The sequence below is a fragment of the Mustela nigripes genome, chromosome 17, assembly GCF_022355385.1.
Source record: "Mustela nigripes isolate SB6536 chromosome 17, MUSNIG.SB6536, whole genome shotgun sequence".
NCBI classification, from domain to species: domain Eukaryota; kingdom Metazoa; phylum Chordata; class Mammalia; order Carnivora; family Mustelidae; genus Mustela; species Mustela nigripes.
The window spans coordinates 19471331-19482696 of record NC_081573.1 but is presented as its reverse complement, the minus strand read 5'-3'; the positions used below and the strand labels follow the sequence as shown (position 1 = coordinate 19482696).

General features: G+C 45.8%; 1 protein-coding gene across 1 annotated transcript in view; it reads right to left on the bottom strand.

Moving 5' to 3' along the window:
- Positions 1–1080: 1080 nt before the first annotated feature.
- Positions 1081–11366, bottom strand: part of RHPN2 (rhophilin Rho GTPase binding protein 2) — a 58258-nt gene continuing 47972 nt past the window's right edge. Inside the window, exons 12-15 of the mRNA XM_059383862.1 lie at positions 9384–9460; positions 8012–8158; positions 7581–7736; positions 1081–2669 (exon numbers count right to left, since the gene is read on the bottom strand). Of these exons, the coding sequence (XP_059239845.1) occupies positions 2409–2669; positions 7581–7736; positions 8012–8158; positions 9384–9460 (641 nt within the window). The 3' untranslated portion in view covers positions 1081–2408. The remainder of the gene's footprint in view (positions 2670–7580; positions 7737–8011; positions 8159–9383; positions 9461–11366) is intronic.

Below are 11366 nucleotides of genomic sequence, written 5' to 3'. Positions count from 1 at the left end.
TTCCTGCCTCCCTCCCTCCCTTCCTGGTAGCTGCACAGTTTGTTCTTAGTCACTGAGCATGCCTTCTGAACACAGCCTGGAGTTTGGAGTTCCCTTTTAAAGGTAAAAAGCCAGCGTATACGCAGGAGGAAAAGAATGTGTTTGGCAGCATATAGCCCAACAGGAGGTAGATCTGTAGGAAAATGGCAGGGCAGACGCATCCACAGAGGAGAGCCCGGGGTGGGGATGAAAGGGTACAATCGGCTGCTCAAAAAAGACATGCACTTAGCCACTCTGAGCAACAGAATGGAGGTTCCTCAACAAGTTGAAAATAGAGCTACCCAGCAATCGCACTACTGGGCATTTACCCCAAAGATACAAATGTAGTGATCCGAAGGGGCACCTGTACCCCAATGTTTATAGCAGCAACGTCCACAATTGCCAAACTATGGAAAGACCCCAGATGTCTATCAACAGATGAATGGATAAAGAAGAGGAGGTATATTAAAAAAAAAAAAAAGAAGAGGAGGTATATATACATAATGGAATACTACTCAGCCGTTAAAAAAATGAAATCTTGCCATTTACAACAACATGGATAGAACTAGAGTATTATGCTAAGTGAAATATGTCAATCAGAGAATTGTATGATCTCATTAGTGTGTGGAATTTAAGAAACAAAACAGGATCACAGAGGAAGAGGGAAAAAAAATCAAATAGGGAGACAAACCATAACAGACTCTTAATCATAGGAAACAGGGTTGCTGGAGGAGAGGGGGTGGAGGGATGGGGTGATAGACCCCAAGGGCATGTGATGTAACGAGCACTGGGTATCCTAGAAGACTGAGGAATCCCTGACCTTTACCTCTGAAACTAATACATTACATGTTAATTAACTGAATTTAAATTAAAAACAAATGCACTTAAAGATGCCACATTTTCAAAGATACTAAGATAACTTAAAACTTCTGTAAGTCCTGTTTTGTGAAATGTTAGTCATAAAAACCAAAGCATTAGAACATTTTGTGCATTAGGGTAGAAACAATTTGAAAGAGCAGTGAAATAAGTGCAAAAAAGTAAAACAAAAACAAAAACAGAACATCAACACAGGCAAATGAATGTTTATTTAAATATTTATACAAAAATGTCCCTAACAGCAGTGGATACACTTGCCCAAATGTGGTTGCTTCCCTTTTGATATTGCACACTAGAAAATATTTTTTTTTTTTAAAGATTTTATTTATTTATTTGACAGAGAGAAATCACAAGTAGATGGAGAAGCAGGCAGAGAGAGAGAGAGAGAGAGAGGGAAGCAGGCTCCCTGCTGAGCAGAAAGCCCGATGCGGGACTCGATCCCAGGACCCTGAGATCATGACCTGAGCCGAAGGCAGCGGCTTAACCCACTGAGCCACCCAGGCGCCCAGCACACTAGAAAATATTTATGTTCTTGTTAATTCTCAAAAATAGAGTACAATGCTTTTTTTTTTTTTTTAAGCTATGTAACTTGTACTATGTCAACTGTGAATCTTACTAGAATCACAGCATCATCCAACTTATGGCAAGAGAAATTGACAGGTAAGAAAGTCACTTTAAAAAGTCAAATAGAGCTTTAAACTAGAATCACTTATATCTTACCTTATAAAATGTTTCTAACTCATCTTAAAGACTCTTAAGATATATAATTACGTATTTTCTACTTGAAACAAAAACGTTTTGAGTATCAAACAGCATATCGTCTACCTTGTAGATAGTGTCCTCATCTAACACTGCCACTGTGTTAGCAACTTGTAAATGACATCAGACTAGAAGCAACACGGCTCCTAAATTGTGTGTGGTTTTTTCGTTTTGTTTTGTTTTCATCTGGTAAGTTATGACAAATTTGGCACTAGACTTTATCTGGAAATAGCATTCATGTTATGTAGAAATAATCATAAAATCTTAACCTTTTAGGTTCATGAATTCCCCTTAGAAAGTAGCTCTTCGGAACACTTCTTAGTAATACTAACTTAATATAACTAAATCGTTACAGTCTCTTGAGCTGTCTTAATTGGGGGTCATGAATTCTGAATTAAGAAATGATCTATTACCCAAGGCTAGAAATGATTATAAGTAGGACCAACAGAGGTAACCCTATTTAATTCTGATAGTAACTACAAATTGTTACTGTAGCCGTTAAAAATAGCCCTATTTTCAACACCATCCTATTTACAATACTTTATATAATAAATAACTTGCAGCAACATGGTGACACTCCCCAGATTTCTCGAGGTTTCTTATTACTTTCGTTCACGAAGACCTACCAATCGTGAGTTTACCCAGTGAGAAAATGGGATTTGCGAATGTTGAGAAATTTCCCATCGTGGCACAAATATGAAGGCCTGGTCAGCACCGGAGACATCTGGGGCCTGGACGTTTTTTGTTTCCTCACATTAGTACAAAGAACTGTCGGAGTTGAGAAGGCTGAAGGGAGAGGGGAGCTTCTTCTTGACTTGAGGCCTCGCAACCCCAACTGATGGGAGGCACAAGGTGCTGGCCGACTTCTGTCTGTTCTTGTTGGTGCCCCAACTCAAAAAAGAAAGCTTCTTCGAGATTTTCTTGGTTTTATCAGTTTTATCATCATCATCTATGGCCAGGCAGATCATGGAGTAGGTTTTCTGCATTCCCACAGAGTATGTTGCACACTTACTATGCTGCACATGGGAAAGAAGAAAAATGGTGTTAGAAGTCCTCAGGATCATTGGTAAGTGATTGCAAGGTCTGAGGCTCACATTCTCCACTTACGACATCCTTTTAAAAATAAAGTTGATAAAATTCTGGAACTCAGGTGATGTAATGCTTACATAGAATTAGGTTCTTGGGGCAGCTGTGTGGCTCAGTGGGTTAAAGCCTCTGCCTTCGGCTCAGGTCATGATCCCAAGGTCCTGGGATTGAGCCCCATATCGGGCTCTCTGCTCAGCAGGGAGCCTGCTTTCCTCTCTCTCTCTGCCTGCCTCTCTGCCTACTTGTGATCTCTGTCAAATAAATAAATAGATAGATAGATAAATAAATAAATAAAACTTTTTAAAAATAGTAATAATTAGGTTCTTAAAAACAAAGCTTTTAGGGAATAGGCTCATTTTAGGCTAGGGACCACTACTCACTTTTTAAGGTAATAATTCTATTTGTAAAAGTAACATTCATGCTCAAGAATATGAAAATACATATACTGAACAGTAGGTGTCCCTTGTACCTTGATTTCCAGACCTTTCCCCTGAAGTAACCATGATTTCTGTTCAGAACTTTCTCATCTTCCCCAGCTGAAACTGTGCCCAGTAAGCACTATTATTAACTTTTAAAAGATTGTGGGGGGTTCAAATAGGAAACCTGCAGATCCTTTTTTTCTGGAACCTTCCATGTGGGTTATCCCCAGCTTCCAATGTTTGCCTAACACTGGAATTGCTTTGTTCACCAAATGTTTACCGAACATCTATTATGTTCCAGGCACCAAAACCAGGCCTTTAAATATACGTACCACGTATCTAAAGTGGCAGGGGACGATATTCGTAATAGAAATCAAGGAATTCGAGAGGTGGGACAATAAAGAAGGTGTATTCACTCTAAATTGTCCCTTTGGAGGCTGGCTCCTTTGGATGAAGATGCCCCTTCCTTTTCTATAAAACCGCCATTTACTCCCACCATACTCTACAGGACAGGCATGTGCACTCCCATTAAAAACAATAATAAACGGTCCTGAGTGTAGATTTCATGCCTGCAAACATCTTTCAATCTTCACCTGCTCAAAGTCCATTATGCATCTTTATGAGCACTTCCTTACAAATACCCTCAATCCTCTCCCGTATTTCAACCAGCCCGTGCCAAGTCTAATTAAAACTCCACCCTCTGCCTCCCCCCAGGCCCGCACCCAAAGGGCTGCACGTTACTGGGGGATATTTGCCAAGCCGACTAGCCTCCCTCGGAACTCCAACCCCAACCCCAAATCTGTATCAAGCACCTCTCTACCTGGCACTCCTAATGTTATCCTAGTAAATCCATTCCTTCTCTCCTGGATGTCTCTCGAAGCCCCACACATGTCCTCCTGATAGCACTGTGCTCTACTTTCCCTATGTCCCCCTCCCAGCTCACACCCCCGTGTCTGTCCCCTTCCTGCCATTCCCTTTTTTTCTTGTCCTCAAGCACCATGCTCCCCACTACCCATTCTCCAAATATTCCTGAGGCACTCCTCCGACTCACTGCAATAGGGAGCCCGGCTCTCTTCCCATTTTGTACAAACGAGGAAACAATTCTACTAGGGAGAGTATTAACTTGCTGAAGGACACACAGCTTAGTTCCCAGAAGGCAGGGCCCAATTCTCAGCCTGGGGTCTCTCAGTTATATCAGCAGAATTCCAAATGTGCTCCATGGAGGAGTACCCACCGCAATCCAAAGTGTGGAGTAGCAGATAAGCCATTCAGCCAGGACCCTGGGCTTTATTCTCAGTTTCGTTTGCAGCAAAGGTCCAGCAGTTAAAATACTGCTCAGCTGCCACAGTCTAAGACCTCGCTGGGTGAAAACAACCTTATCATGGTTATTGTCACACCTCTCCTGAAGGACACATCCCATGGTAGGCACCCCCTTCCCATCTTCTGCGGCTCAGAGCCAGTCCCTGACACCCAAGGTCACCATGGATAGTAAAGCCAGGATTCCTTTCCAGGCAGTCTGAGTCTAGAAAGTCTTGCTTTCTACCCCTACCTCAGCTCCTTCACAGGCCTGGCTCACAGTTATTACAAGATAGAATAAGGTTTTCTCCTTGTAAAGCCACACCTTGTGCTGGGCAACACACACACACAGCCCTCTAGTGCTGAGTCCAGCTCTTTTACTTATCCTGCCTTTGGACAAATTTCTTTTTTTTTTTTTTTTAAGATTTTATTTATTTATTCGACAGAGAGAGATTACAAGTAGGCAGAGAGGCAGGCAGAGAGAGAGGAGGAAGCAGGCTCCCTGCTGAGCAGAGAGCCCGATGCGGGACTCGATCCCAGGACCCTGAGATCATGACCTGAGCTGAAGGTAGCGGCTTAACCCACTGAGCCACCCAGGCGCCCCAAATTTCTTTTGTTTTTGGTTGGAACCCTGATCCCCTGCCCACCAATTCCATACATTCTGCCCCTAAGAATTCCATTTCTCAATGATCCCTTCCGCCTAGATGCTCCGGGAGTCCAACTTCATCTTCTTTAGCTTTTCAATGGAGCTAAAATTCACATACCTTAAAATTCACCACCTTAATACTACTCCGTGGTTTTGAGTCTATTCTGAGTTGTGCAAACACCACCACCACCTAATTTCAAAACAGTTCCTTCCCCTCCAAAAACAAACCCTGAACTCATCAGCAGTGACCCCCCACCCAATTCCCTGACCCCAAGCCCCTGGCAACCACTACTCTACGTTGTGCTTCTGTGGATTAGCCTGTTCTGGACATTTCTTATCAAAGCACTCATACGATCCATTCCCTCTCTCATCAGAGTTCTGATTCCATCTCTCCATGAAAAGTGTCTTTTTGTCCTGCTGCCAAATACAACGAACACAACTCTACCTCTTAACTATACTCTACACAACCAACCATTTTCCCTCGGCAGGATTTTCTTCTCTCGATTCCAGAAGCTTCTTTCTATCCCCTCTCTCTGAATGCCACTCCGCAACTTCCTTTGTGCCTATTTCTCCTCCAACTTACCTCCAGATGCTTGTGGTGTCTCAAGGTTGAGTCCTTGACCTTCAGCCCCTTGTGGGTAACATCATTTACTCTCTTCACAGTTTTAAATAGCATCTCTGTGCTGGTGAGTCTCTGATATTTATTTCTAGCTCTGACTTCTCCCTTGAACTGAAGATGTGGACATCCAGCTGCCTACTGCACACCACATCTAGATGTCTCTAGCATCACATAAGATACTCATGGTACAAGTGTTTCCTCTCTCCTCTCCCTCCCTCGCTCGCTCCTGGCCTCTTCCCCGTCATTACGAAAAATGGTGCCTTGGTTCAAGCCCAAGCTTGGGGAGTCATTTTTCTCTCCACTGTGTTTTTTACACAAATCATCTAGAAATCCCTATAGACCCCTCTCTACCTTGGCCGTCACCCACCCTAATGGAAGCTGCTCTATCCAGCTCCCGCTGCCACCATCCAGCCAGCCTCACCAGGCAACACGTGAGACATCCTTCTGAACCAAGCAAGCATCCCCTTCTCCAGAGGCTCCACGGCTTCCGAGCTCCCAGAGCTCCCACGGCTGCCAGCGAGGCCCTGCCTCGGTCCCACTGCATTTCCTGCCGCTCCCTCCCTGTCGCCCTGTTCCAGCTCAAAGGACTCTTTCAGATCCTCCGGCAGAAGCTTCTTCCTGCTCCAGGGACTCTCTGCACCTGTTGGTCTCCCCCCGCCACCCCAGGATGCTCCCCAGAGTGCCTCCTTAGATGGTGGGATGGTCCCTATCACCTGTGTCTCGGCACAAGCCCTCTCTAGAGGAGCCTTTCCTACCTCTGGACATTCTGTCACATGGCATGCTGTATTTTCAGAATCACGACTGGCAGGGACAGCATCCAACCAGCTCGGCCATAGCGCTGACCCCAAGGGAGGGCCTGACACACATGGGATGCTCTGTCACTATCTGCTGAATGACTACTGTCATGAAGGGAAGTATCTAAGGTCCATAAGGAACCGCGACCAAGTGTGGAAGGGGACATGCAAAATGATCATCCCTCCTGGGGAGAAAAAAGGGTCTAACTGTGCACATGAACTTGCACAGGCACCAGGCACTTCCCGAGATCTCCCAGGGAACAGCTAACGCGGTCTCTGCTGTGTGGACAGGGGCTTCCGCATGTCATCTCAAGCCCTTCTCTACCACTTCAGTATTTTTAATTTTTTTTTCTTTTTGGACTGTGAGTACGTATGACTTTTGCAATAAAAAAAAGAACTTAATCAGGCAGTGCCTGGGTGTGTCAGTTGGTTGAGTATCTGACTCTTGGTTTTCACTCAGGTCATGATCCCACCCAGGGTCAGGAGATCAAGCCCCGCATCTGGCTCATGCTCAGTGGGGAGTCTGCTTGAGATTCTCTACCTCTCCCTCACACACGCTCTCCCTCTCTCAAATAAATCAATCTTTAGGGGTGCCTGAGTGGCTCAGTGGGTTAAGCGTCTACCTTCAGTTCAGGTCATGATCCTGGGGTCCTGGGGTCCTGCATCGGGCTCCCTGTTCAGCAGGCAATCTGCTTGTGCGCGCGCTCTCTCTTTCACTTTTTCAAATCAAGTCTTTTTTAATAAATAAATAAAATATTTTTTAAAAAAACTTAATCAGAAAAATAAATCAGCTGGTTCCTTCATCTACAGCATTTTTTACAAAGTTTTTCAATGATCTCTGGGCTAACATGAGCACGTTCCAACAAGGACACTGTCACCTTCCTCTTGGTCTAGACAAGTAGTATAGAAAATGGACTGCTGGTCAACCCCCTGGCCCAGTGTCAGGAGTCCAGTGGTCAGATCACCAACACAGGTAGGAGGCGCAGGGCCAAGCACACCCCTGGGGCTGGGCTCAGGCCAGCCTCACCCTGCATGGCTGTTTTTCCCACCAGGATATCAGCACTCACCATAGAGGAGGTGAAGTCCAGCAGGCTCACGACCTTCATGTCCACGCCATCCTGGCCACAGGCCTTCAGCAGCCTCATGACCTCGCTCACTGTCAGCCACTTGCAATCCACGTCTTGAATGGAAACGATATAATCCCCTTCCTTGGCCCCTGCCAGCTACAAACGGAGGATTTACAGGAAGGTCAGTGTTCCGTTCATTCTCATCCCTGGATCAGTTCCCAAGTACACAAACGAAATCCACAGCGTGCGTGAATCCTTTGCTCTCTAAACAGGTAGCACATGCGAGAGGCCTTTCACATAGTCAGACCTTTCACACAAAGAAACCCTAAATCCATTCACACACCCAGCTAGACTGGGTTGGCCAGCACTTTTGGCATGTGACTGGTCTGACCTGCGAGCTCTGCTCCCAGTCTAGAGAGGCGCATGCTTACCGCAGCTGAGCAGTGAGGATCCAGGAAGTGGACTTGAACGGGGGAGTTTCCTCTCAAGGTGAACCCCAAATCCCCTTCTTCTGCAGTGAAGTGAATGCTTCGAGGAGGTGTCCATCTCTTGTTAGCCGAAAACACTGACAGGGGGCCCTTTGGAACAGAGCATCATTAGGTAAGTGAAGGCTGAATCGGGCACTAGAAAGCTATCGGAAATGTCACCCTGTCATCCTCCCAGATGTCACTCGGCCTTGTTCAGAGACCAGTGACATCATCAGGGATAATACGTGCTACAGCAGTCATCCAAGGATATTAACTGCCATTTTCTCTAAAATAGTCAATATATTTTCTAGAAAATGTTTGTTTTAAAAAACATATTTTTATTTATTTGACGAGAGAGAGAGCAAAAGCAGAGAGAGTGGGAGAGGGAGAAGCAGGCTCTCCATTGGGTGGAGAGCACAACTCTGGGCTCAATCCCAGGACCCTGGGATCATGACCTGAGCTGAAGGCAGACACTTAACCCACTGAGCCACCTGGGTGCCCCAAGAAAATGTTCTTTAAAAAAATCATCTTAGGGGCGTCTGGGTGGCTCAGTTGGTTGAGTGTTCAACTCTTGATTTCAGCTCAGGTCATGAGTTCATGGTCTTGGGATTGAGTCCCGTGTCAGGCTCTACACTCACCATGGGTCTGTTTATCCCTCTCCCTCTATTTCTCTCCCTGCTCCTATGCATACACTCTCTCTTCTCTCTCGAATGAATAAAACCTTGGGGCGCATGGGTGGCTCAGGTCATGATCTCAGCGTCTTGGGATTGAGCCCCACATCGAGCTCCCTGCTTGGCGGTGAGCCTGCTTCACCTTCTCCCTCTGTGGCTCCCCCTGTTTGTGCTCTCTTGCCCTCTCAAATAAATAAATAAATAAATAAATAAATAAATAAATAAAATCTTTTGAAAAATCATCTCGATGAAAATTGTATAAAATCTCTAATTTAAAAAGTCTAATGTTATCGGGGCACCTGAGTAACTCAGTCTGACTCTTCATCTCTTGGCTCAGGTCTTGATCTCAAAATCATGTGTTGGGCTCCACAATGGGCATGGAGCCTACTTTAAAAAAATAAAAATCTAGAATGGTCTCCGCCTTTGGCTCAGGTCATGATCTCAGGGTCCTGGAATCAAGTCCCACATCGGGCTCTTGGCTCAGTGGGAAACCTGCTTCCTCCTCCTCTCTCTCTCTCTCTGTCTGCCTCTGTGCCTATTTGTGATCTCTCTCTGTCAAATAAATAAATAAAATCTTTTTTTAAAAATCTAAAAATAGCCTTTTATATACTTGCAATTTATATGAGATGTCCCCTTGGGCCACTAGGAAAAAGCACTCAACATACCAGCTTCTGGAAGAAGTCTGTCACTGTCACCTTGGAGAACTGCGGCAATATGATTTCAACCTCTTGCTCAGTTTTAGCTGGAAAAAAATATTAAAAGGGAGAGGGTAAATGTTTCTGTAACTGAAAGTGATCCTTGAAAACCCCAGGTCTAGGGCTTCTTGCTGAAGGGAAGAGAAGAAGACCTTTCTCCTGGTCTCTTGGCCTTCCTCTTGGTATAGACAAGTAGTATAGAAGATGGACTGCTGGTCAACCCCCTGGCCCAGGGTCACCTGTACGTTCCATCTGGGCACCTACCATGAGCCGTACCTTGCTCTGGGGCTGGGACAGAGTAGTGACAATCAGACACAGCCCCCGCCTTCAAGGAGAGTATGTATATTCTAGCGGACTTTCTTTGGCACTCATGAAACCCAACTGAAAAGTCACCTACATTTCAAGTGTGGCTATCACAGGAGGAAGTATCGTGTCTCTCACTCAGCACACCGTCCTGGGTAAGATGAGCTTCCCATCTTATCATTCATGTGTGACATGAGGATTTTAGCAGGATGTCAGTTTGCCAAGTTGTGTCCACTGAGAGCTTTAATCTCCACCATCCTATTCACGGGAGGCTCAAGCCCACCCTTACCACGAGGCTAGTCAGCTCCTAATATAGGATCCCCAAGCAAGCTAAGTATACAAGAAGAGCAGTATAAAAAGAAAATCTGAGGAAGAAGCCTGGTTGTGACAAGGTAGAACACAGCTCTCTACTTACAGGAGCCCTGTGGCTTCTTACAAGCTGCCTGACAGTGTTAGGCGCAAACCAGGTGCCCATCCATTACCAGAGTAGTCTGGACAGCCTCATCAGGAGCCACATTCCCCTCCTCTATGGAGGTCGTGTCTCACCTCGTGGCCACAGAGCACACTGTATGGGCAAAGGGGCCAAGGAGAGGGCCAGTATCCATGAAAGGGGATCACGGAGTGCCATTCCTGCCTTCACTTACCAGCTTGGTCACCCGGTGCAAAGAATATGGTTTCCCTAAACCTTTACTGTGTCATCTTTAAGATGAGGGCAATCCTAGTCCCCTATAGAACTGGAGTGAGAGTTGAATGAGATTCTGTATACATAGGGTGCTTACTATTGTGCTTGGCAGACCTCAAATGCTCAGTAGGTATCAGCCAGCATTACTACAGACAAGCCCAGGGCGCCATCTTGAGCAGGGCTGTCTCTAGTCCCTGGAAACTGAGGTGGAACTTCAGAGACAGAGGTGTAGGAAGTGGGGTGGAAGGAGCTATGGACAAAGGGGGTTACCTTGATTGGGCCACCCCCCCTTCCCTAGTCATTCCTTAACTGTGAAGTCGCCTCTCAGAGAGGCCCCTCAACTCCTGCCTCCTGGGACAGAACCCGCAGTCCCCTCCCCAATCCTGATCACCTCCATCTTCCCAAAGCCAGGACGTAATTAACGTCTTGGAAATGCCTAGAAAGAGCTGGTGGTGCATGATGTCACTTACACGTGAAATGTGAGACAGTCAAGCTCATAGAAGCAGAAAGCAGAATGGTGCAGTGACAATGGGGGTAGGGAATGAGGCAATGTTGGTCAAAGGTACAAAGGTTCAGTTGTGCAAGATGAAGGAGTTCTAGAGATCCAACACACAGCACGGTGACTACAGTTAACAATACTATATTGACTATTTGAAATTGCCAAGAGGACAGATCTCAAGTGTTCTCGCCACACACATGCACACATGATAAACACGGGTTTGAAGGATTCTCACTGCCAAGGTAAAGATTTACCCACATCCCCCAGTTCCACTCTCTCCGTGGAAAATTGACTTTTCATTTCATAATAAAAGTAAGGTTTGTCCTAAAAAAAGAAAGAAGGGAAATGTTGGTGCTGAAGGAAGGAGAGAATGGGAAAGGGCAGACATAGGGGAAGGGGATAAGGAAGTGTTTGGCTCTAAAACCACGGGGGGGGGGGGGGGGGGGGGGGGGGGGGGGGGGGGGGGGGG